At 36.9% G+C, this 27947-nt stretch overlaps 1 protein-coding gene across 3 annotated transcripts in view; it reads right to left on the reverse strand.

Annotated features, from left to right (window-relative positions):
• Positions 1 to 27947, reverse strand: part of TM9SF3 (transmembrane 9 superfamily member 3) — a 44311-nt gene that overhangs the window by 3853 nt on the left and 12511 nt on the right. For all 3 annotated transcript variants that reach the window (XM_017807123.1, XM_017807124.1, XM_017807125.1), the window contains exons 3-14: positions 26881 to 27003; positions 22688 to 22848; positions 19817 to 19894; positions 18746 to 18877; positions 18050 to 18216; positions 15358 to 15452; positions 13338 to 13468; positions 4539 to 4678; positions 2923 to 2991; positions 2681 to 2827; positions 2440 to 2523; positions 2252 to 2328 (exon numbers count right to left, since the gene is read on the reverse strand). In XM_017807123.1, the coding sequence (XP_017662612.1) occupies positions 2252 to 2328; positions 2440 to 2523; positions 2681 to 2827; positions 2923 to 2991; positions 4539 to 4678; positions 13338 to 13468; positions 15358 to 15452; positions 18050 to 18216; positions 18746 to 18877; positions 19817 to 19894; positions 22688 to 22848; positions 26881 to 27003 (1404 nt within the window). The remainder of the gene's footprint in view (positions 1 to 2251; positions 2329 to 2439; positions 2524 to 2680; positions 2828 to 2922; positions 2992 to 4538; positions 4679 to 13337; positions 13469 to 15357; positions 15453 to 18049; positions 18217 to 18745; positions 18878 to 19816; positions 19895 to 22687; positions 22849 to 26880; positions 27004 to 27947) is intronic.

The following is a 27947-nucleotide window of genomic DNA, read 5'->3' on the forward strand; positions in this document are numbered from 1 at the left end:
AGCTGGCTCATCTGAATAAAAAAACACAGTAAAGAGAAATATTTTATTTATGTATTAAACACCTTACCAGATGATATTTATAACTTGGTTATGGCCTATATAGGTTTAGTGGAAATAGACTGCAATCATATTTCAGCAGAACAAGCTTTTAAATAAAGAAAAATATCCAAATATTTAGGAAGAGCAACTACAAAACAAAAAAAGGATTAATTCCCATCTATTATTTCAAACCAATTAACACTTACTACAGTTGTGACTTTGTAAGCACAGAATTTTTTTTAAAAGCCCTTCAGGCATACTTACAGTATTTATTTGGATGCTGAAGTGTGGTATTGCAAGAGGCCTTTCTATACTATGTAGCTCCTAAGCCATCCACTAAGTTGGGGAATAAGTTTTATTCTTTTCTGTCACTAAGAGGAAAGGGAAACATGAGGAGCTCAAAAGGTTTGGAAGTTCTCATGGGCTCCCTACTGTCCAGCCCCAGAACTGAGATGCTCTGCAGAGAGCAGCCAACTCTGTGGATCAAAGCATCCCACTACATGTGGGGTTTGAGTTCACTAGGCATTGTCAAGGGCATTAAACCCAGAGTTGGATGATACATGCCTACAGAGAGTTCCCCTGCTGCTGCTTTGGGCCCTAACGAGTTGGTCTCATACCCAACTGTGTGATAGCGAACGCGCCCATTCGCGTGAGCCCCCACAGAACAGCTCCACACACTTTTCACAGGACACGTACAGTCAGGAGCACGCACACTGCACAATTCCTTAACACAAATGTCTTTGTTAGACCTCAATGGCTGCAAGTTCCCTAGACAAATGCTTTTTGACAGGGGATTTTTTTTCTTCACTCCACATGCTGAAAATGGGAGTTCTCAGTAAAAAGGAATCTCACAGCTTCTCTTCCAACACACTTAAAAAGACAAAAAGAAATCTCAATAGTGCTATGGAAATAAAGTTTAGTGTGCTAAAGTATTTTCTGTTTTTGAATAAATTTGGATTTTACTCTAATATTCCATCAAATAGTGTCCTACCATGAGTAGAAAGCATTTGACAATCTTCCTTTTCCATGTTTTAAAAAACATTTTAATTACAGAAACTGGTGGGCAAGCTTGGCTTCTGCATCATATACATTTTAATCAATACCAGCCTGAGCACTTTAAAAAGAAAAGATTAGAGCTGAAAAGTATAAGCCTATTAAAGAAAAAAAAATGGCTGCAAGACTACCAAAACAGCAGGGAAGTCCTGTAATGTGCCAAGAACCTGATGAAGCAAGATTAGACTGTATGAGGGAAAAGGGGAACAGGTACTCAACAGTTAAGAGATTAATTTCCTCCCCTTTTTATAAAGCATTGTGATATTACCCGCTCTCTTGAGATATCTGGAAATCTATACTTTACAGAATTAAGTTCCTGTAAGACATCATGTGTCTCATATAAACTAAAAGAAATCCTCCCATTAGTTACAGGACTATTCATTCACTGCTAAGAAGCATTAAATAAAGATCAAACATAAAAAGCAAATAACATCATAGAAAAGTGCAAAAGAACCAAGAAGCACTTTCTGAAAGTCATAAATAAGAAGATAAAAATAAAGTTAACAGGTGAACAAATTGAATTGACTTTATCAGATGACCTCCATGCCACGAACTATGTTTTTCTCTAAACACTGTCAAAACAGTATCTTAAAAAAGCAATGAAATCCAGCTGCACACAGGAGCACTCTGCACTCTCCTCACCTGTGAATATTTCAATACTTATTTGTCAAATGTTGAACTGAAGTTTCAGCCCTTTCTGCTCTGGTCACCCTCATATACACATGCCACAAGATACAGACAGTACTGTCATCACTATTGTGCTAACATTTATGCTTCAATGGATGTCCCAGCTCCTTGTCTTGAGGCAACAGTAAAAATTGTGAAGCAAAATGCTAGCATGGATTCAACTTAATTTGGAATTTATTTTGCAGAATTTCTTCCCAAATATTGAGTCTTTCAAGCTTGCATTGAGGGTGAAATTCTCTGCACAGTGCATAAATTATCTTTCTGCCAGAAGACACAATACACAAAAATCTTCTATATTAGGTAGGAACAAAGTATAAGCAGAGAACTCTTCAGATTCTTTTTAAAGATTCTAAGCTTTTTTGAGCAGACCTTGCAGACACACACATTCCACCACCAAAACCATAAGCTAAATTCAGAAATATGACAGTCTGAAAAATTCTGTTAAAAAAATGTCAAAATATCTGAAACTTACCACACATTATTCCCAAAGCTGTGCTAAATACTGCCATATAACCAAAGTAAAATGATGTCTGAAACAAGCCATACATCCTGAAAAAGAAAGACAGGAATTTATGCTAGGTGTTTTCCTCCGTTTTTTTGTCAATAAACTTACTTGGCACTACAGTAATCTGATATTCAACCAAGAAAACTACCACTTACTTTGTCTTGAAAAAGTAGTAGTAAAAGGAGTACATGTAAACATAAATCGCAGTGGATGCCGCAGAAAGAAAGCTCGTCCATTGCCTAGAAGTAAACACACACGTCCATCATGCATCTAGCCAAAAGGCTTCCCAAGAAGATGTACAAGGCACTTGGAAAAGACCCATCTAGACTGAAGAAACACTACTTTTCTACAAAACTCTCACAGTCTAGTTCACTATGCAAATTATGCAATACTTACCACCTGTAATCCTCTGCGTTTAGCAGGAAATACGTACAAACAATAGTCACACAAACTGTCACAATGCAGAGGATAACCAGAACCAACATCATAAAGCCATAAACGTAGTAGATCTTGTAAGCCCAGAATGAAGTAAAAATGAAATACCTGTAGAAAGTAAAAAAAAATGTGCAGATGATATTGTAATTAAACTTAAAATACTATAATTTTTAATCAAGCTGTCAAATAGCTGACATACTCACATTTCAATAAAAATTGATCCAAAAGGGAGGATTCCACCCAGGCAAACAATAACAGCTGGTTCCATGAACCTGAAAGATATTAAGATTAGGTTAGGGACAATTTTAATTTTTCATTTATAAGCATATTAAGACCAGATAATTAATATAGCACAGGGCATTATTTAAAAGGCATGAAGAACATTTCTGTCTCATATCAGCATATGAGAATGAAGATTCCCTCAAAAATGTCATGGGTAGGGATAAAAGAAGGAGTTATTCTCAGGAACATAACACTCATACCTATCACCTCCAGGCAATAAGGTTAGCCATCTAACCAACCTTAAAGCCACAAAAAGCTCTCTTGCCCAAAAGAGGACTAAGCAATCAAGCCTCATGACATCCACTAGCCTCGAATGAAGGCAGTGAAAACTCAGTGCTGTTGATGGCTACAAACACAGCAAACAGTACAAACTAAATTTTGCAGGATAATCGTTATATAATTAAGAACCAGTGTTTATTTTTAATGCTATACTGAGTCATGAACATATGGCTAAAAATGAATGCTCAGCTACCTGTAGATGATACTGTCACTTACTAAAGGTGACCTCTGTGTAGTACTTGTGATGATGCTGAATCTAACTACTAACCAGTGATTTAATTTGCAGCTTCTTTTATTATTTATAGGGAGAGTTGTCTAAGTTGATGGTGTGCTATTTCATCATCTTCAAGAAAAGTATCTTACTTCTTTTTATCTGTCATGCTGATCCAGAAAAATCCATCAGATTCCCAAGATACAGGTCACAATATAAATCACTTCCTAGCATCTGAGCTGCACAAGTCACTACTAAAAAGAGACTTAGTGTGCTGCACTTCCTGGACATCACAGGCGTACATGTTTCAGTGCCCCCTTCACTTTGTCTGTTCCATTCCTCTGAACAGAGAAAGCAAGAAAAATCTATTTAAAAAATCCTTTGAGGATATTTTAATTTCCATAGCTTGCTGCTTCTGCTTCAGAATGAAATTAATAGGAAAAAGTGACTGCATTCATAATTTTCCAAAAACCTAAGTGTACTTTTTGAGACTAGGCACCCCTTTACATTCACTTCAAAAATAGTGAAGGCTTCTTCACAATTCAAACCATATACTTGTAATATTTTAGGCTCTGTGCCATCAAAAAAAGTGCAGAATTGGGAACAGCATTGCAAGCTTCTCCCACCATCACCCTGCAAATATGTCTCAGCTTATACACAGAGACCATTAATCAGAACAGTTCTGCCTCCAAGGCACACTCAATCCTAAACCTCTAAGAGGCATTAACTAAAGAGGAGAGGTTTTAGTTTCAAGATACCTAGACAAGAACTGCATTGGCTCCATCCCCTTTATAAAGGGACTAAAAAACATTTCAGGCAAAATGTGATTCAGCAATCCAGGAGTGTAAAGTCTGCTACAACTATTAACCGTGGTGTTTTAACTCGGAAGAAAAATCATATTAAGAAAACACCAGTTGAGCTGTTCTTTTAGACACGACTCAATTTAAATAAAAAGTTATTTCAGAAAAACTGAAGAAGTTATTTTTAGAAGTTATTTTAAATGTACAGAAGTGATTAATTCTAGTTAACATTCATGCTCATCTTTACCATTTCTTCTCTGGTATGGGACGAGGCACTGCATTGACACGACATGGAAAATTAGGCTGTCCTGACAGATTTCGGCCAAGAATCGTACCAACCAGGTTCAGTGGAAGGATGACGAAGAAACAAATACAGCACACTGCCACCTGTAAGCAAAACAATTGAAGTTGTAATTTAAAAAAACACATATAAGACAACAAAAGAAGATAACCAACCAATATTAGTCCTTAGTAGTTATTGCTGTAGACTTAAGTAGTTATTGCTGTAGACTTATACTCCTACTATGAAGCATTAGTCAACATATACCTAGTTTATCAAATGGAAGCATATTTTTCCTGAGAAACTTTCTAATAAACATTATTAAGCATATTTTCATGAATCAGTCGAGAGAACAGAACCATTACAGACTGTTTTACTGTTTCCATCTAATCATTATACTCAACACACTGCACAGGAAATAAAAGGAAATCTTCATGGTACTTCATAACAGAAAATGTCATCAGTGTCTCTTACACTTTTGCAGAGTGCTATCCCTGGGAATTAACATCTAGCAGCTAGGCAGTTGCATACAAGATTACAACTGTTAGGTGCAAAACTTTTAATCCAGTCTCAAAAAGACCCAAACAAGAACTGCAAAGCCATGTCAGAATGTCACCAATCAAAATTTTGGGTTCAATTTTTTCTACTATGCACCGACTAGGTTATTAAGAACGTAGACTGAACTAGTAAACAGTGACCACTGGTATGCAAAGATTACTATTTAGAAGCACAATGGCCCTACTTACATGGAGAAACCAAGTTTATGCACAATGCAGCAAAGTCAAGCCAGTGTTCCAGCTCTTTCCAATGGAACAACCTCCCTAAAAATTTACCATAAATCATCTTTTGTTTGCTAGTATACTTATATAGCTCTATTTTTGCTATTCCTTGAAGGCAACATAGTTTATCTTCCAAAACAGGAAAATTTCAAGTGTTTACCAAGACCTTCACTACTCTTAACTCTTTAGCACAAAATGAATTAGCATTAGACAGTTCAGTAACTTTTTGATATTGATAATTAAAGACAGAACAGTTGCACATAATGCAATAACCACAGTTCTGAATGCTGACCCTGTGACCTTTTCTATGCAAACATATGAAAATACTGCCTTTTAATGGCACTGTTGCCTGAGGCTCTGTGTACACCCTGGTGCCTCCTGAGAAAGAAGCTGTATTCATCTTGCACTCCATCAGAATGCAAACCATGGCAGCACATTAATGCAGAACAATGGACAGGTTTAAGAGTCACACACTGACTTGCTTAAGAAACAGTTACTCCAAGGATAAATAAAAGCTGTTCATGTATGTTATACCTACAGAAATCTACTGCAAGCAGCTGAAAAGCAAGAACTACATTAACTCAATACAAACTCAGCATTAGGTGAATCACACAAGTTTAAGGCAACATTTGACTAAAGTCAGTGGATTATTCCTCTATTAATGACTTGTATATCATTAGGTCAGAGGGGAATGGAAAACATTGCCTGGGGCTGGATGGAGCAAGCCTTCATACTTCACAGAAGGGGAACACCAAACTGGTGGTCAACAAGCAGAAGCACTTTCCAGACTGCTCTGTATATCTTTGAGGAAAGGTTATTAAAGAATTACATCATGAGCCACTAAAATATGAAGCTTCAATGGTAAATAAGGAGAAGCTAAGTAGTACTTACACTTGCAGTATAAATAATATAATAATAAAGCAGTTTTTACACAATTAATTCATATTTAGTAGCTCCTATTTATCTTCCATTACTCAAAACAAACCACAGGTAAGCAAGCATAATGCCTTAGATAGGACACTGAGGTTGCCCAAGAATAAATTACAGCAGAAGTATACAACTTGCTCCATTAATGGATGCAGGTTCTGCCCTTGAAAACTACTCAGTTTAAATGAATGAGCAGACGAATTTTCAGAGAAAAATGTCAAAAAGTATCAGAAACATCAAACAACATCATCTGGAGTCCTACCTTTATTAAAATCCTCACCAAAAATTCCCAGCTTGTTTGAAGTGCAATGGTTAGAAGAGATGTTCAAAAATTAAGGTCTGGATAGGGTTCAAGAATTTCTGATCTGAATATATTGAAACCATTTCCATTTTCAAGAAAAGTGTGCTCTGCTTCCTGCAGCAAGGCCCTCTGGTGTGTCAAGTGGCCCCTGCCCATTGTGATCTGTGGTGTTCTAGCAGGTAGGTTTCATACCTGGCTGAGGCAAAAAGCTCAGACCCAGGCAGCATGAAAGGGCATCTGTACTGCTCATCCAGCCCCAACTGTCTTTTGCATCTATCAAGATGACTGTAGCTTAATTTCTTGATCTCGGAAATTTCCCCTGTCTGGGAACAGTGGTAGAAAGTGAATCCACTGCTTTATTGCACAAAGAAACTGTCTGGGAACAGCCTTGGATTCTGAGATCACCTGGAACAAGACTTAGTAGCTTGTATTTGTCCATCTGGTAAAGCATGTCTATTATAGGGAATTATATAGAAAGAATATAACCCTGGACAAGGACCCAAGCAAGGAACATCCAGGCCTAATTACTGATTAGCTGGCAAACTCCTAGATGAAAAAAGGCTATCAGTAGCATCTCATTCTAGTGACATGCACTGCAGAGCTGAATGGCTTCAAATCAGGTGGGCAAGGAGAAGACCCAACTTGATCCAGCAGGGCTTGGCTGTTGTGTTATCCAGAAAACTGACTACACAGCAGCTTTGAAATCTAAAGTGTTTATCTGCATAAAACAAGCTGAGACAGACCAAGAGTCCTTAAATAATGGCTTCAGTAAATACAGTCAAGCAGCCCACAGTACACTTATAATTGGCATCTGTCAGAAAATCTGAGTGCTTGTGATTTCATTATCAGATCAGTCAAAGCATGACTGATACTGATGCAGCATCTTACATTACACTAACCATCAGCTGAAAAATGAACTGATCTCAGACAGACCAGATGGCATCTTCAGTGAGACCCAGTAAGCAGCATTAGATAAAGTCACCGTTTTGTTAAACAGTGAACTGCCGTCTGTCAGTGCTACGCTATGTTCTGAGGACAGTGGAAAGTGAAGCACATTCTTTTCCTTTTTTTCATGGAGCCATTTAGGAGTATAAAGTTATCTGAGATGATTTTGCAGTGCAAAGGAAACCCAATCAAGCAAGGAAGGACAGGCCATAGCACAGACTCAGGAATGCCTTCTACTCCCACCTGCCTCTGATAAGCTGTCCAAAATGATAAAGACGTGAATGTTTTGTCTTCTGAGATAAGCCCACCCTGCTGACAGCAACTTGCTGGTCTTAGTAGGTTGACCAACACAACTGGTCCTGGTTGTACACACCATGCTGAATTCAGTAGCATCTTCTTTCTTGCTGTCTGAATCACTGGTAGTCTACCTGCTCAGATTGATAACTGGTGAAATGACTTTCTTCACTCTTGGTAGTAACAGTCTTCCCTGGATGTGAGAGATGACTGGAGATAGCTGGATGTTTGATCTTTTCAGGTATGTTCCTCTTAATTTCAGATCTAAGGTGAAGAGAGTGCCCCCCCCAAACTAAGCAGGTGGTCCCTGTTGCCACAGATGGCAAGGACAGTGATGATGCAGGCTGGGCAGTATCTAAACCTACAGAGTTTAAATCCAAACTGAAGCAAACACAGGGCACTGGGGTACACAAGTATCTTAATGATGAAATTATGAGATTTATGCCTACAAGATTTTTGAGAGCAAGAGTACAACAGGAAAAGCAGTCCAGGCACTTACTGGCCTCCGTTTCACCATCAGAAATGGTAAGAAGAAATGAAGGCAGGATCAAGACACATACCTGCCCTACCTTCCTGCAGAAGCCTCCCTGCAGAGGTCACCAGTAACACACTAAAAAACCCAAACCCTAATAATAGCTGTTATGTGACAGGCAGAGATAAGAAAGTTAGGTCTTTGTGAGCCTTTTAAGAGAAGTACTACTGTAACATCAGCCAAGATAACCTCAAAGAACCACTTTAACTACCAATTCATAAAACACAGATTATGCAAAGAGGCAAATATACTACATCTACAAAACTGTTTTTTCATAAAGCAAACAAGCACAGGTTCTCTATAAGCCATATCACTCAAGACCAATTACATGGGTTTCTGTACCAAGACAGTACATTAAAAAATACTTATTCCGTTTTGACTGTTGCATTTTTGTTGTACAAAATATCTCATTTATACACAAACCCCTGATTTAGTTTGCAGGTTTTAGTTGCCATAGAAAAGACTGTCAACCTCACCAAGCCTGCATTTTAACTCCTTTTTGTTTTGTTTTGATGGAGAAAGAATATTCTACTGTCCTTGACTAAATGTGCAGAACTCGGTTTTCCATATTTGAAAGGAAACATTGTCAGGAGGGATATAATTTATGTCCTAGTGCCATGTGTTTCATATTTTCTGACAACTGTAGATTAAGCTTCATTCAAAGGTGATAATTAAAATTTTTATGAGCATATCTAATATTAAACAGCTACTGGCAGGCTATGGTGCCTTGACTGCTTAATGCACAGGGAAGAAAAGCAATAAAAATTAACTGTCAAAGCAGCAGCTTGATCTTTCCTGTCAGCTACCAAAACAGCACTCTCAGTCATGAGACTCTCTCCCATATAAAGGTTACTGAATTTGTTTAGTGCAACAGTTTCCAATATATCATCTGGCCAAAATACATATCATCTTACAGCAACAAGAAAAGAATAGAAGGCTTCAAAATAAAGTGGTATTAAATTTATTACAAGTAAGTTGTTAATCTAGGGTGCTGCTCTGGGTAATAAATTGAACTGTTGAAAATGTAAGCAGAAGCATTAAGCTGTGTCTATTTTCAGCAAAACTAAGGGTTTTGACCAAGGGTACCACAGTCACTTCCAAGCAATTTTAGGAAGCACCCTGCTGAATGTATGTAACAGGATTTTTTTCTATTTTTAGCCAGGTGTATTTCCTTATCTGGCTCAAGGAATGAAAATCTTTGGCACTATCGGGTCCTCTTTTTTTCAGTGGCAGTCAATACTCCTATCAACTCGAACCTGTCAGGGAAAACCGCAGCCTGCATTAAGCTATCTATTGGAGGAAACACTTTCTTCTTTTCGAAACAAGGTATAAAAGATGCAAACAGGGTCTCTCAATCCCAAGAGAAATTCAGCGTGCTTTACCTTGTTTAATTAAATCATTAAAAATGCACACTGGAAATGTTAGTCACAAAGGAACCTACTGCTCAAACAAAACAAAACCAGTACATCTTAAACAGTTAATAGAAGCTGCACAGATTCTGCAGTCAGAATATTACATTAGTCATAGCAGGCTTAATGGAAAACTTTAAATTATGTATTGCACACAGAACAACGTAAGCAGTCACAACTTATGAAATGCCCGAATTAAGACGGCCCCTTCAAATTCAGTCATGCTGTACTCAGTAGAAATTCTTCATTACTTAGTATTGCTGCACAGAACTACTACCATGCTCCTCAAACATATATGGAAAAGTCACTTCATATGCCATTATTTAAAATTCTTTTTAAATGTTCCATGCTCCACTTTTTACATCTAATTCAAACGCAACAAAATAGAAAGATGATTAATAAATACATTGAAAAGACTGACAAACATCAACAGAAGGTAAGTCAAGGTGTACAACAACTTCAGAACTTGATGTTCACCAGTAACAGGATATAATAAACAAAATACACATAAAAAATTAAATCTGGGCTCCAAAAGGATGAATAATTGAACAGTACCCATTGCATTTCTATAAAGGTGAAGGGACGAGTGAAAAAAAGCAGAGATTTTTATATCTCCTTTATATGCCTAGGGAGTGAAAAGCTTTAAAGTAAAAAATTTTGAAAAGCTCTCATATTTGAATAAAATCTATGACATTCTAGACTGCATTCTGAAGGAAAGGCCAGCTGAAAGATATCCCAGGGAAGAGATTAAGGCTTTGTTCAGGCTTTGTTCATGGTGTATTTCACTGCAGAAGGTCTGTCACTCTGTAGGTAAGACAGCTTGCACATATTTCCAAAAGGGCTAAGGGCAGAGTCCCAAGAGTGAAGACTGAATTCAGAAAGAAGTTCGAGATCTTCGCAGGTCCTGCCACATCTTTGAGGAGATTCCAGACATCAGGAATGAGTTATACAAGCTCTGACATTCAAAATAGAGTACAAGGTCGGTGAGATGCATGAAAGTCCTGAAGCGCCCAATCAATTTGAGCATTTCAAGACAAAGTGTAGAAGAGTGGATACCAGGATGCAGCAACTAGGTGTTAACTTGGATGTCTTGGCTTTGATACTATCAGCTGTCCTTGCCTAGATTCCATAGAAAAATCTGTCTGGAGGGAGGAATTAAGTCACAGAGGCTCCCTAGGTTCACTAGGAAGTGGCAATGCCAAATGGGCAAAGCACAGGATGACACATTCAAGAATGGCCTCAGCATCCTTTTAGTTCAGGAACTTTTTTCAGCAACTCAGTTTGTGCTTTTTCCAGGTTTACAGTAGTCGAGAAGAGGGGACAAATCTTGTCAGCAATTTAAATCAAGGAGAGTGGTTTCAAGACATGCCAGGGTAAAGGAAGAAACTTCTGTATTGTAGTACATTTAGATGACAGAGGTTTTATTTCCCCAAGAAATCAGCAGCAGCAAGTTTGCATTATACAATTCTGGACACTTCTTTACATTAAAAACAAAGGTGGAAAGCTACAAAGGTATCTTATCCATAAAGCCAGAGGGCTTCCTGGGGACTTCAACCTAAAGCATAACGGGGTAATTGCAAGCAATTTCTATTTCCTTCTACAAACCAGCTTGTTGATTTGAAGTCATTAGAGCGTTGCTCATTCTGATGAAGTTTCCGATTCATAACCTGCTCGCCTGCTAACTCCGCTCTAGTTTTATTGCCACAGTCACAATGATTCAAACACTCTCATAAAACCTTGTGAACGTTAAAATCACTGTGTATGGAGTCCTAACATTCTGGTTAAGTGACCCCTGAAGATTTATATATCCATTTGCTTTTGCTTGCACGTTCCCATGATCTTAAAATACAAATCAGTTGGACGAATTCACAAGAAAAACTTCAGCACAGGTGGAATTCCCTTCCCTCAGCATTCCTGGCCTCCAAATGGGAATACAAGTGAGAAATGGGATACCATAATGGCTTGCTCAGCAGTAAAACAGAGCCTCTTCGCACATATCAAAGATCAGTGCTGTAAACTTCTATGACAGTATTGTACATGGCTGCTAGTGTAAGAAAGAAAAAACAATACACTATTGCTTTGGGGCACTGACCAACTAATACAAACATATTCAAAGATAGAATGTTAGTCTAATTTCTTGAAGAAGAAAACCAGAAAAAAAAGGTGAAGAGTTTATAAACACGTTTAGCTTTATATTATATTTAGTTTTGTAAATGTTATATGTATATAACATATAATAATAATAATATATATTATATTTGATTTTTAAACAATGAATTCAATGTAAAAAGTTGATATTTAGGCATGCATTGGAAATACTGTTAATAAGAGGATGACTAGATTCAGCAACGTACATCTAATGACTCTTCCATCAGTAAAAAATTATTGAAAGTCTTTCCCTGAAACTGAGAATTGTCTATCTTCTTATTATCAGTTATAATGTCTATCACATTCATTCATTAAAAATGTGTTCTTAAGAAATATTTTTGGTCACGTACTGAATTCAATTATATCCCAAATAATACAATCAGTAAGACAGAACTTTTGATACTAAGCTTCATTTTGTGGTAGATTTAAACTAAGAAGAAATCCAAAGCCACTCAAAAATCTCTGAATGGTCTGAAAAATGTAACATATCACAAAAACTGATATGCAAAGAAGAAAGCTATAAAAAATGTTACATTCCAAGATTTGCTACAGACATTGAAAAGAAAACAAGACTCCCTGTATGAAGATATTCTTATAAGTTAACAGTGGTCACAAAATTAGAAAAAGCAATTTTTTGATGCGTATTTCAAAAAAATTTCTGCTCTAAAATAATACCCCTTGCAAGACCAAACAGAAATTCTGCTGAAGTGGTAAGTGATTATTTCCTACATTGTATTCACAGGATTATTTGAGGCTGCTTGAAAGGGCCAACACAACAAAGAAAATCCCAACAAAAGACACAAGAAATAAAGACAGCCATCATGATAAAATGAAAAAGTAATCCAACCAGCATAGTTTTTCAAGTGATTGGGTAAATTTAGAGACAGAAGACCATAACTGGATATTAAATAACACTACACAAAGTGAGAACAGCAAGTCATTTTCGTAAAGACAAATCTCAGAATGTCTTATCTCATATTGTTGCCTGATAATTTATTTTTATTTTTCTGCTTGCTTGCTATGACTTGGAAGTAGCTTTCATTTGGAATCCTTTTGTATTTCATTTTAGATTAAAACCATTTTGCATTGGCCATCCAGAAGAAAATTCAAGTTGTTAACTTCCCACGTTTTTAAAACACTAAGCTTGAACACAAAGCAGAAGTATCATTTTAAGCAGAGAGAAGATTGGGTTTGGCATCCAGCAGCTGTTACTATTGTGATTGTCATGGTTTGAGATAGCCCCAAAAATCTAAGTCCCTAGTCTAAGCCCCTTCCTAAAATGAATTATACTTGAAGCACCTTAAACCCCTTCTACAATAAATTTCTAACTAGGAAGCTAAAGATATGACTCATAATTGTATTTAGATTAAAAAAACCCTGTAGTTTTCTGTCTCTACAGTTGTGATTAAATTCTCCAATAAAATGACTCACCATGGTTCCAAATGGTATAGCTCTTGAAGCATGATAATAGATGGCAATGAAGTTAATGAAGAAGGCAGTTCCACACACCATTGCTGGAATGAGGAAGGCTCCGATGAACATCTGCTTTATCCATCGCCTTCCTGTAAGAAGGGACATTCCAATGAGACTGGTGACACACAGCATTTTGTTTAAAAATGTATTAGCAAGCTCTCCAGGATTTAGATGCTAGACTACTTCTCCCACAAAAAGGTGAAAGAAATAAATATCAACATACTACATCAATACAAGAGCCAAGAGTGAACTAACAGTTTCATTTGACTCCCGGTCACTCACATTAATCAATTAGTAGGCCAGCTGAACAGATAGGAAGAGCGATACAGCGTGAGAACGTTGCAGCTGAAGAACAGCATATGCTGACTAAGCTGGCCAAAGGAGCTGGGGTATGAAACCTAAGTGTGTATGTAGGCTGCAGATTAGTAGAGACAGAGACAGCAGAACTGGCCCTGTGCAGAGCCTGCTCACACTCCGAGAGCACAGGAGAGCTCAGCACTGCTCCCAGGACAACTCAGCGCTACAGCTGCTTCCTGGCAGCACCTGCTCCGCGTTGTCTTGACCCAAATAAACTGCTTCCACACATTCAGGATGCACTAAGGAACTGGCTATCCCTGGTATACAGCAAGCTGCCACAGGATTTAGCACACAGCAGAATTGAACTCTTGACATCTTCAACAGCAAAAAAGGTAGAAAGAAAGTGATTTCAAAACCCCAAGCATCAAGGGAACAGAGACACTTGTTAGCAGTTATTACTAAGTTTAGAGCTCCCTAAGGAGCTCAAAGAAACCCTCTTGGGCAATGCCTTAAAAACTTGCACTTTCTTTTTATGCTCTTAAATACTGTCTATAATTAAATTTAATACACCATAATATTAATATGCAGTAAATACAAACAATCAAAATACAGCTTTTTTTTTTCAAGACCATCATATATATATTTTTCACCATGAGCCAACATAATCAGCATTTCACGGCTTGATATATGTTTGATCTGCAAAAAAAACAGGCAAATCTGGCTCAACTATACAGTATGGTACATTTCAGACCAGCAACCCTTATCTGCCTAGATCTGGTTTTGCACAAATTGCTAGGTTTATAAACAAGCCACACGAAAAGAAACATCTAGCCTCCAAACTCAAGAGTACAGCCAAGATTGAATACTAACAAGTACATCAGGCTAAAAAGACATAAATTTTCTTTTGCAAACTTCCCAGAATTATTTTTTCTAAAGTACTCTAGAAGATAATAGATATTGATTACTCTTTTATTGCAGCATAGGGAATGGATGAAGCTAGTGGACTGCAAGGATCTAACTGGTCATAGCTCAGAGGCACAGTGGGGAGCATTTGAAGACAGCCTGCCCATATCTGCTATGTCAATTTTATTTGGCTTCTGCTCTCTACTGATGCCCATTTTGATTTGCAAAGTATAAAGTCAAGTACATAGTGGAAAGCAGAATAACCTTCTTTAAAAGATGATATAAACAGTTTTTCCCATCCCAAATTAATGGTAATAATAGTAAATAATCTATACTTATCCTTTTCGTAGCCTTACATAACCCCCTAGTACCTACAGAAGAGAACCCTGTAGGAGTCATCTGGAGAAGATGACATGAGCTGTTTAACATTGTGTAACAGAAAAGGGAGAGGCTATTAAACTCTGGATGTCTTGAGCCAAACAATTATATACAAGAGTATAACAAGCAATTCATAAGTCACAACTGTTAACAGTTTTTCAGCTCTTATTACTTTTAAATTAACCTAAGACTTCAGTTACCTCTTTAGAAAGTGCAGCCAATACTGAGTAGATAATATGAAAGTTAAATATACTCAAAATGGTTTTTTATTCAGAATTTAATGGATTCCATCTGAAGGACCTAACTCCATGAGGACACTTCTATATTGGCGCAAATCAGAAAATAATAACTTCTCCATTTAACAATACAATGAAAATGCTGAAACATGAAAACAATTTACCTCCTTGTCTAGCATAAAGGCTTCCTCCAAAATATCCATTCACTGGCGATGTCGCAGCATAAACAAATATAGCTGTGCTAAGCATTGATCCTCTCCTACGAGAAGGGATTTTTTTGGTAAATGGCATATAAAACCAAACATGATTAGAGCAAAAAAAAAAATACTGCAAGGCATGTATTTTTAGCAGAAGCAGTTATTTAATATTTTTATGTAATACAAAAACTTAACAGTGCTTAAATTGGGAAATCTGCATAAGAATGAGAACTGTTTGTATCCAAAGCTTTTGTCCAACCCTAATTCAATGTGGGAAAAAGAGTTTTGACATACTACATTCTTTTCTAACATGCATTTATTTTCACTGGAGTACAAACACTTCCCCTCTGATAAAAATATTCTGACATTTGGATGTGTGTACTTTGTGTATAAATAACTATTTACATGACAAACATTAAGCCTAAGATTCAACTGAAAATAAAATGTGAAAAGGCCAGTATTAAAAAAATATACTAAGATTGTGAATAATGTTTCTGCCAGCCCTCAGAAATTAACTTTTAAGACAGAAAGTGTTCATCTTGCAGAAAATTAGATTTAGAAACTATAAATACCATAATGAAGTCACACATCAGCATTGAGTAGTGCAATCAGAAGAACTTAGTAATTTTTAAATTATCACCTCATTAAATGTTGGAGTACTCATTTTGGCATAATTTTTCTGAAATTTTACAGCCAAAGGTAATAATTTTAAATCACAAAAGCCATTTCCAAATACATTTTTTAAATTCATGTCTAAGAATAGCAAGATATAAATGTTATTAATTAAAATAGAGTTGTTTCCCCACATCCCTCTGCTATTCTTCAACAGCAAATAGCAGTAGGTTTTCAGACAGCTTGCTGTACTTTCTTCAAAGCAGTTGTTCTGAGAGATTCTAGTCTACTGCCATTTTGGTTTTTGAGGCACCACTACTGGATGCTTGCTGTACTCAAAGAAGACATCTTTAGCACTTAGGCTTCCATGACTGCACGACCAAAGCAAATATATCTGATGGTCACACACACTGAAGATTGCTTTACTAACATTTGCTTCTTAAAATCTTATCCTAACTTAACACAATTTAGAAACATGCAAAACTCCAAAGACCAAGTACAGTCTGAAGTGGCACATGTAAAACCAGGCTACCAGTAAAAAGACCAGAGTTGTTAATCTAAAATTATCTCAAAATTTCTTATTTCTGAGCTTACTCACATTTCAAATACTCTAATGAAAATGCTTCTCAAAACACAAATCAGTATTAATAAATTAATAACTGACATGACCAAATTTCACTGTGAGACTTTTAGTTGGCATCAGCTGCATGATGGCTAGGAGCTTAACAGACTTGAAGAACAGTAACAGGCAATCATTCTTGAAATTCTGGTTTACAGCCTTCTTCACTCACATCGCTATTTTCCTAAATATATAAATTGTCTGCACTAGATTTGGTCAAATTGTTCCATTACATTTGACCAGAATTAAATTCATTTTGAAAGTGATAGAAAGGCTTATCACAATAAAAGACTAAGTGCACATATCTTTTTTAAAATTACTGTTCTGACACATTCCACAATTGCCATTACTAACTTACAGCTTCCCTTACAGTGCACAAACATTCTAAAATGGTTTAATTTCCTGAAGGGCTGACATGCTGCACAATTAGAAGTGTGTATGTACACCTATACAGAAATATAACCATGGGGCACAAGGAGGGGAATAACACCGTACAAGAAATGGAAATATGCCAAGATGCTGGTAACTACAGAGTGGCTTTTTACACACACCATTAAAAGGCAGCTAAATTCAAAAACAAGAGTTCTCTCTAGTGGCACATTAGAAGTATTACAACTTGTTAAAATCAATAGTTACAGGTGAAATTCAAGAAGAACAGAGATTTGAAAGTTTAGTCATTGCTTAAAACAAAGCACTTGTAAGAAAATAACCAACCAGAAAAAAAAAACAAACAAGCAAACCAAAACACAAACGAGTAACCCAAAAATCTCTAACAGATAAAAGGCAAAGAAGAAAACAGGTGAATTGCAAGTAGTGTGTTAAATTTAAACTTGAGTACTATTTGTTTGTTTTAAATGAATTCTCTCCAGTCAGGACCACAGCCCACCTATTGCTGGAGGAGGTTTTACATCAACACAGGCCGAGCACTGTGTTCAAAGAGCTTCAGAAAGTACATCTCCATTCCTGAGAAGACTTGTGGATAAGATTGACTTAATGCATTGTCAGTAGCAAATAGGACTATTCACAACAGAATACACTCTTACTTCAGCCTTTACAGGACATGGTAGGGAAAGAAATATAGTAATATCTTGTCCATCTGAATGAAACCAGGGATGAAACATGTACCTTTTAACATTTATTTCCCATATCATCTACATCTGACTCTGCAGAACAACAAACTACTTTCATAATAAATCATGCAAAAAGTAAGCATTAAAAGAGAAAATCAAAGCAGACCAACTCATGTGATAACAGTAGGACAAAGTTTCATTACAAATTAAAAGATCACTTCTTAATATCACATCTGATCTACAGAGAATGACTAAAGACTCTCAAACACTTTTTTCAGGCCAGTTAGAACTGAATTTCTGTAATTATTTTGTTCATTTAAACATTTATATATGGAAGACATGACACAATTATACTTACTCTGTGTATAAATCTTCTATCATTGCAACAACAATGACTATAAGAGACACAGCAAAAATTTGACAGCCAGAACCAATAAGCGATGAAAATATTAGAGGATGACTGGATGGTCTAAACACATCTCCATGGACCTGCTTCCACCCATACTCATCACCTAGATCTCTGTCCTGGGAACAACAACAACAAATTTTAAGTCTAGTCATGACAATTAATGACAAACACACAAGCTAGATATAAACAAAAGGTCTGATCTATTAAAGCAACTTCAAGTGCAAGTGTGTCTTCTCTTCTGAATGCATCAAACCCAGGAGAAAAGTTTACTTTTCAGATGCTTATGGAAGACAACAAAAAATGACTACTGGAATGTACGATGCAGTAAAATCTATCAGAATCCCTCCCTGTCCCTAAATCCTCTGAAGTATTTAGGAGTATATGCAGGTTTACACTACCAAATCAGAAAAGACTTCATTTAACCTAAGGTTGGATATGAACATTAACACAGTGACTATGGAAGAATTTTGGGTTGCAACCTAGGAGCATGTTATAAAGAAAACCAGCAACACTTTCAAGACACACAAAAGGCAGTTTTCTGTCCAACTGAGGAAAGCCATTCAGAGCTCCTAACACAATGAATGTATGACAAGAAAACAACAAGTCTTAAAAAAAAAGTTTTTAAAACATGAACACAGATCTTACCATATCATCCATTTCTTCCTCCTTGCTGTATCTTGCATAATCTTTTCGCAAAGTTCTCATTAATATCATAGACACTAAGCCAACCAGAAAGATCACCATCATAAAAGAATTGAAAATTGAAAACCAGTGAATCTACAAAAAGAAAACACACCCTTAAGGTTTAGAACTGTAAATGTGTTTCAAATTGTTCCAATAAGGATAAATGCCTAGCAGGACAGCTTGTCAGCACCAGCTAAGTAACAATAAACCATACTGTAAGTAAGACTACATTTTCAGAAAGTCACTCAAAAACTGGCACATGAAGCTTTTCAGGAGCCAGCCTTGCCCACGACAAAGTTATCACAGCTTAGCTAAGCAGCAGCTAATTTTGAACAACTGGCTGTGCATGCTCCCTTGGTAAACACGAGGCAACACGATGTACTGCTGCCTTCCTGGAGAAGAAGTTTAAGTAGCAAAAGAGACGCTCACAGCCTAAAAGTCAAAGGAACTATTGCTTTGCACAGGATCAAAATCTGCAGCAGCATTATTTTTCCTCTGACAAGCATAACTTCTGGTTTTCACTGGGCTCCAAACAGAATGCGAAATCTCTACTTTCAGAAAGTTGCACAGCTCACTATATTACCCTTAAGGAGACTACAACCCCAGATTTAAACTATCACAACTGATACCACCAACTGCTTTAGGCTAATGCCTTTTGCTTTGCATTTACTTCAGAAAGAAGCATACCTAGGGCCAACTGCAGTTATTCAGCCTACACGGCTGCACAGTTTCCCTGAAGTATCATTGCTTCTCATCATGTGAATATATCTTCTTGAACTGCCATGTATATTCTGCAAGTCTGAAGCTTGCCTGCATACTTACTGAAGCACTCTAAAAGACTGGAGCCATCCTTTTTTTTAGCAACAACACTGCCACTTAAAAACTAGACCTAGATCCCCCTGTTTCATTGCCCCGGAACACCTGGGACATCTGAAAAACCAAAGGTGTCATCCAAAAATTCCATGACATCTTCTGAACTAAAGCAACCATTTCAAAGGGTTATTTTGTGAGGTTTCTTAGAACAATACATACTCTGTGCTGAAAGAAAGATGGGTCAAGATATTTGTCAAATCGGTCTTCGAACTTCACATCTGATTTCTTCCATTTCACCTAGAGAGAGAAAAGTTTACATTTTAAAAGCTCATTATAGTATGTTCATCTGTACTCACATGCTGAAACCCAGAAGGCATATTAAAAACCACCCACTTCGGATGTTTTTTTCAATATGAATCCAGGTTTTGGCAAAACCAACGGAATGATGTTCTTAAAGACTGGCATCTACAGGTCATACATGGAATGAACATCAGCCGCCTTTCCTCATGGATCTATTCTCATATATGCTTATGTGTAAAAACAAGGAAGAATCAGTCTTGCACTGTCTCATTTCTCACCATTCTGTGAGGCTAACCAAAGATGCAAACTTGTTGTCAAATACAACCAAGCTTTTTCATGATTATAGAAGGAGCCCATGAAGATACTCATACTGAAGGCACAAACCCCCAAATCTACCAAATGTTCTTATTTTTCAGTTTTGTAAAATGAATAGTTCAAAGATGATGTTTTTTCCCCACAGGAGATACTTGTAGAACCTTTGAAAAATCTTCCCGAATTTCCTCAGGATTTCAGAACAAAGGTTAAAGAAAGAAAGCATGTTTAAATATGTTTGAGAATGACATGCTAGAAAGCACTCAATTTTTTTTTCAGTTTGTTGGGGGTTTTTTTTGCTGGCAGCACATTGCCTTTTCTCAACATTTCCATGTGCTGCATTTTATGAAGCAAGGCTTGTGGAGAACATCGCCAGTGTTCACTGAGCAATAACAACACCGTGTGCTTCTGCTCCCCCAAAGGCAGCTGAAATCTGTTTGGCTACCATGAACTGAGACTGGTATTCAGTGAAATCACCTGTACCTAAATTCTCTGAGTATAGTGCCCAAGGAAAAAGATGCAGTCTAGCAGAAGTGTGGGAAATGAGACGATATAAGAAAAGATTTGAAACAGATGCCAATAGGAAAAAAGGCATGAACTGAGATACAAGCCCGCTGGAAAGGAGCTGGATAAAAGAGATCAAGCTGGACCCTAATAGACAGACATCAAAATTTTAAAAGCTTACAAAACTAAAAGCTGCAGCCCAAAACCTGTAAGACCATAGGATTCTGCAATCTAGACACTTCAACTGCCAATAAATAACTCTAACCAGCTGGAAAAGTATGTGTTTATGGACATACTATCACAGGGTAACAGGATATTACTGCTATCATTTACTCCACAAGCTGCATAGACGACTCCTTTGAATTTGGAAAATTTAATTGTATTAATTAAATATATGGTGCTAATACAGTAGCACAAAGTATTTTTGAGAATTTTTGCAAGATTTATTTTATTTCTGAAACTGCATTAAAAAATTAAAACAAGCCTATCCTAAAATTTTTTTCAAAAGCATGCCAAAATTTAAAAATATCCGGATTTTCAGTGATATTGAAACAAATGCAGCCCCCTTGTGCCTATCTTTTTAAAACACATGAGAAGCAACTATCCTTTCCAACATATGTTCTCTTACTGAGTATAGAAGAAAGTAGATTAAATGTAGATTAAATACCCCAATTGCTCACCACCGTCCTGAGACAGACTAAAAACCCAAAGACTTGAGTACTACTCACTTTGAGGTTTGATATGAATGTTCTTCAGTTCAAATTACAAACTTATTCAATTAGTAGCTCAAAACATTAATAGCTTTCAACATTTTGTTAAGCAGATACATTTCTCATTAGAGCATCTGTCACTATGAAGCAGTGCTTAGAACAAATCCACCAGAGACAATTTGTGAATTAAACAGCACACACAGGCCAGCCCAGCAATTGCCCAGTGGTGCCAACAAAACTGGATAGGTAAGTCTTGAGCTTTGTACACTAAAAAGTATTTTAAGAGAACATCTAATGTTATTTTCATTACTGGTAGCTACTCAGTGCTGTCCAACTTAAAATTCAGAGCAAATGGACTTCACAATGCTGGTAGAATTTGAAATAGCAATTTCAGAATTTCTACTATTGAATTTCTACTATAGTGTAAATGTAATTCTAAAAAGCACGTACAAAACCTAATTATCTGCACTTCAAACTATACAACCTACTCAGCACAAGACCAATGTAATAGCAGCAAGAATATCCTCTGAAATAAAATCTTATGCTGACATCTGCTGCTAACACATTGTAGAAAAGCAATGCATTGAGAACTAGTTTCAGTATACAAATGTGGTGAACATGACAAGTGAATCATTACAGATTTAAGTAACATCAACTAAATAAGGAGGAAAACTGAAAAATTGTTATCTCAATCAGCAAATGTTGTTTATTCATTACCTTTTATGACAGCAATTCAATATGATAGGAGAGAGCTTCAGAAAAAAACCTTATAACCTCATTAATAAGGTTATATATATAAGACATTTCTACTGGAATTGCAAAAAGAAAATAAGCTTTGATAGTAATGGCTTGCAAAGCATAAAGGCTTACAGTGGGGTTTTTGCCCTAGTTCAGAATCCAGTTCAACCCTATGATGCAAATGTCAGAGGTCCAAACATGAAGAAAATGTGTATCTACTTGAGGATCCTCTATACTTCTAGTCTCCCTACCTTTTGGGACACCTTCCTTTCCCACCAAAACATATTCTGCAGATAATAGAAGCTTCAGCGTTTGGAGTGCTTCAAAAATCTTAATTTTACATTTGTTATTAATAAATCTACCAAGGTTTTTCAGCAATTAAACAAAATATTTGAAGGAATGAAGATGCATCTTCCTCTAATATAGCCCAGTGTAGCAGTACATACTATAAGTATAGAAGTACCTATTTCTGAGCTATTTCACCATGCAGAATTTCTTATCACAGGTGCATCACCAAATTACTTACTGAATATGACATCTGGATTTTTGTGTTTGGTACCAATTTCACCTTTCCTTCACTGGTCAGATTGACATCTACAATTCTATTTCCATTGTAACCAATTTCAAGTTTTTTGTAAGTCCAAAGGTAATAATCTTCTCCATTTTCATCTGCTTCTCCAACAATCCCTGCATAGGAAACAAGCGTAAGCATCTATTATAGGCATGTTTTCAGATATTGTGCATTTATTTTTTAAAAATATGCATTATGAAAGTTTTGCCAGCTAAAAAAATCAACATAACTAAAGAAAACACAGAAGACATTATGCTCTTCTTTTCCACTCTAATACCTGGATTACCGTCAGTCCACAGGTCTCTCCAAGAATTCTGTAATGGCATTAAATGAAAAAACATGCAGCTACAAACACTGCAGAAGATGCAACAACAGTTCCTCTACCTTCATTTGCAATTCTTACCAGATAAACAACTAGCTAAATACAGATCCAATATCCCTGAAGACAACTTAGCCAAGACCTCTATAATTTCCAATCTCCCATCTATCTACCTCTTAACTTTTTTTTCTTCCTCTTAAAAATTTTACTTTCATCTGTAATCCTCTTTAGCTGACTCCCCAACACATGCTTTTTGCTCTCATTTGCACACAAGTTTTCACTGCTTGCCAAGAACGTATATTTGCAAGAAATTCTTTCCTGTAAGGGTGGTGAGGCACTGGAACAAATCGCCCAGAGAAGTTGTGGATGCCCAATCCCTGGAAGTGTTCAAGGTCAGGTTGGATGGAGCTCTGAGCAACCTGATCTAGTGAAAGTGTCCCTGCCTATGGCAGTGGGGTTGAAACTAGATGATCTTTATGGTCCTATCCAACTCAAACCATTCTGTGATTAAGTTCTTCATTTTCAGTAAGATAATGCAAAATGTCTCATCTACTACAGAAAAATTCCAGAGACTGTACCATGCTGGAGAGAAAAAAAAAGTCTGGCAGTCACCAAGTTCACAGGCTACAAGTGTCACCTTTGATATCAAGACCATCATACCAAAGATCACATACAAGATGCACAAGATGGAAACTCACAGTAAAAGCAGTACTCAAGATATAAAAAGGTGGGGGGAATGGGAGAACAAGTAGGTGAAGGATATAGAACAGGCTATCACAAAGCAGCAGGTATATGAAGGAATGGCACTTGTGCATCACTTGTGTTTTTTAATTTGCAAGGTGGTGTTTTTCTGTCATGTTTTTTACTCATGCTCATCTGTCAGGATTGCCTTGTATATGCCATCCACACGGCACACGTGCCAGTTTGTACCTATGCCATACAGCCCAGCACCTGGCATACCATCTGGGCCCATGGTATTATCCAAAACCATGGCAACGTAGACCCCTAAATTACCTAAAAGGACATTCTGATCAATCACTCCCTGAAGGAGTGAACTAACACAGTGCCTCATATACTTAGGGAATGTCCAGAAACAGTCAAGCCTTGTCTCTCCACTGTGGGACAGCAATTCAGGAAAAAACAAAATGGAATCATTTTATCTGAATGCACTTAGCAAAAGATATTTTTCTTTAGTATCTGCCACCACTTTATGTGCCACTAGGCAAGTCTATCCAACACACTCAAAAACAGCAGCAAAATGGCACAGCCACATGTACAGTATCACTCATGCCACATTCATAGCAGAAATATTTACAATAAAAACTGTGCAATGAGTAGCAAGTCTCAGTGCCACAATTATTGCAGATAAGACATACTCACAGTTTTCTAAACTGTACTTGGAAACAAAGATCCAAAAGAGTCATTCAGACTTGCAGATAAACACTTCTGATCAGTTCAGGTGCATCCACTCCTTTCTCAGCCCCCCATCAAGAACTGAACAACTTTTCTGAATAAAAAACTGGCTAATATTGATTGACCAATCTGCTAGTTCTGCTAGTTCTACCTAACCCTCACAGACAGACCAAAATTGTCAGCACTGCTTGCTTTCACACCTGATATCAAATTGCATCCTTGCATAATATTATCAATACTTATGATGCTGCAGTCAATCTATTACATGCCACAGCTTGAGGTCCTCCTTCCCAACAACCACCAAAACCAGCCTCTTGATATCTTACAAAGATGATACCTAGGTTCTACATGTTTGTTAGCTGATTTGTTGGGCATACAAAGCATACTACTGAAAAACATCAAAAACACTGGAATCACAGGAAAACAGATTTTTTAGCTGAGAGCATAAAATTTAGTCAATGTATAGAAGATTTAGTAAGTAGGTTTGTTCTTTGACATTTGAGGTGATAAAACATGACCAGAAAAATCAATCCTAAAAAAGAAAGCCACACAGGACTCCAAAGAATTTAGCTTAGCATCCATCATCCTTCGGCAATCAAAAGCCTACATGCCTGCCACTAGCCTAGAAAAATCATTCACTGATCTTTTGCTGAAAGGCCAAAAACCCAAAAAAATATTGCAGCAACAACTGTCAGTCATGCATGCTTTTAAAAAGCCTACCAGCAATTACACAAGCAGTTCAGTAAAGGCCACGTACAGCAATTCAGGTCTACTCCAAGCCCTGCCACAGACCTGTTATACAAAACAAGTAAATCACCTGAAATGAATAAAATCAATATAAAAGTATTTCTCTTGTCAAGCAAAAATATTCACATTAAAACACAAAACAACAACAAAAAATCCAACAACAAAACCAAACCAATAAATAAAAACCAACCAACCAACCAAAAAAGAACTTTCCTGACTACCAGATAAATAATAAATAAATAAATCTATAAAATGCTAATGTTTCTGTCTGGGGCTCATGTTCATTTGTTCATTAGACAGATACCTTCTAGAACAAATTAAAATTATAAGAGCTAAAAAAAAAGTCCCCTTTGTCAGAATGAATGAACGATGGGTAGCATTATTCATAACACCTATCAAAGGACTTTTCTCACACAACTGGAACCACATTTTTGTAGGTGTTGCAGGATTTTGTTTATTTTGAGCAGGTTTACCTCTTTCATTGATCACAGGCAACAAAAACCTTACCTTAACAAAACATTTTTTATTTCCTTTCAGTTTATACCTACAACTGGGAGATTAGGGCTTGGGGAGTCTGACTGCTATCAATGCAAAGTGCAATCTGCAGAGGACTCTTTACTAGGAATATGATTACAAGTCACAAAGGAGTAACAAAACACAGAGACCTTAGGAGACAATGGCATTAAGGATACACACATTTTTATTCAAGACACAAGTGCTTCTAAGCCCAGATTAATAATACTCAGCACAAGTAATTTTAAGAATTGTAAAAAAACAAGTAAAATAAAACTCCTTCATGTAAACACAAACTACACAAGCAAAACCGTTAAAAGCCACTAAACTACCATGAAAGTAAACCAAATAGTTCTTGTGTTAGCAGTAAAGAAAAGCAGCAGCAAAATAAAGTTTAAACTCTGAAATAGTTTTATGACAGTTGCTATTCATGAACACAATAACAGGGACCTTACATGTAGCTTGTCTAATTAACACTCAAACATTTTAAAGAATTTAACCCTAAGAACTTGCTATTATTAAATCAGTGCTCAAGAAACAAAACAGCTTTTCATTGTTTTTGTAATTCATTAGTATAAACCATCCTACTGGTCTTTCAATGCAAAAATCCCTCAATTTATTTCAAAGAATCATAGAATATGCTGAGTTGGAAGGGACTCATCAGGATCATTGAGTCCAACTCCTGGCCCTGCCCAGTATGATCCATGAATCACACCGTGTGCCTGAGAGCATTGTCCAAACGCTTTTTGAACTCTTGTCAGGCTTGGTGCTGTGACCACTTCCCTGAGGAGCCTGTTCCAGTGCTCAACCACCATCTGGGTGAAAACCTTTTTCCTGATACCCAACCTAACCTGACTCCCTCCCCTGACTCAGTTCCATGCCACTTCCTTGAGTCCTGTCACTGGTCATGAGAGTGAAGAGATCAGCACCCTCCCCTCCGCTGCCCCTCATGAGGATGTTGAAGACCACAAGGAGGTCTGACCTCAGTCTCCTCTTCTCTAGGCTGTATTATTTGGGTTTACATTCTTGTGAACTTGGTTTACATGCATGTTTTATGTTCTTGTAACAAAGCTTAGTCATTAAATGACTCCACAAAACCCACTAGTACAGTACTCAGGTAGGTGTAATCCAGTTATTTATACATAATATCACTCACCCCATATTGGCAAGTCATCAATATACATCTGGTACCAATAGTGATTTTTGATAGCATACACAAATGCATCTCTTCTTCCTTTGTCCAAGTCAACTTCACAGTAAGTAGTCTGCATTACATCGTCTGCAAAAAAATTAAAGCACAGTTAAAGATTTATTAATGAGCTGGCTGAAAGCAAAGGCAAACCAAGCAAATGGAGGAATGGACACTGATGAAGCCTTCAAGCCACTTTGGCTATCCTCAAGTAGGTAACAAAAAAGGACATTTAAAAAGGAACCATTAAAGCAATTACATGATTGTTTTCATAAATCTACTCTTCCACATGCAGAAGCTTCCCACAGATTGGATATGAAAAGGTTTTAAAGTATCCTTTTGCTACTTCACCCACACTAAATTAAGATTCATTAGCTCATGGAAGATTTACCCAGATAGATCATGAGACCTCTTCTACTTTAACAAGAGGTATGAAATTATTAACAAATACCTAAGACTTTGTACAATATTATCTATTTTAGTACAATAACTCCCACTATTTTGAAAATAAAATAAATCCACTTCTTTGAGTCAGAAAGCTATTCTTCCCCATCTACAATTCATAAGTCATTCTTTCAAATCCCAGTTTCCTTCCCTAATATTTCCTTCTCAAGTGAAAAAAAGACATGTTTACAAGAATTCAGGCAGCAACAGATTTAGAGACAAGTCCCCTCTCATGCACATCTTAGTAAAGTTTTCTTCACTCTGCAAATAGTGAAACACAGTGAATGTAAAGAATTCCAGCTTCCCCTCAGCTCTTTTTGTCATCACTGGAATTGAGGACTCGTTTCTGGTAGATAAAATATCAAAGGACATCATCAAGATAGTACAATCAAATCTGGATCAAGTATGTTACAAGTTATTCCAGGGCACATACACAAAACCCCAGCAGCATCATTAGAAACAATCTCATTCAATTCTCACGAAACACAGGCATGACATTACATATGGTATAGGATGTCACCCTCAGCCACACCACACAGGTACAGTGCCTCTCACCTCCCCCTAAAACAAGTGAATGAAGACAAGTGCTC

The sequence above is a fragment of the Lepidothrix coronata genome, unplaced genomic scaffold, assembly GCF_001604755.1.
Source record: "Lepidothrix coronata isolate B3197 unplaced genomic scaffold, Lepidothrix_coronata-1.0 Scaffold17, whole genome shotgun sequence".
Classification (NCBI taxonomy): Eukaryota; Metazoa; Chordata; class Aves; order Passeriformes; family Pipridae; genus Lepidothrix; species Lepidothrix coronata.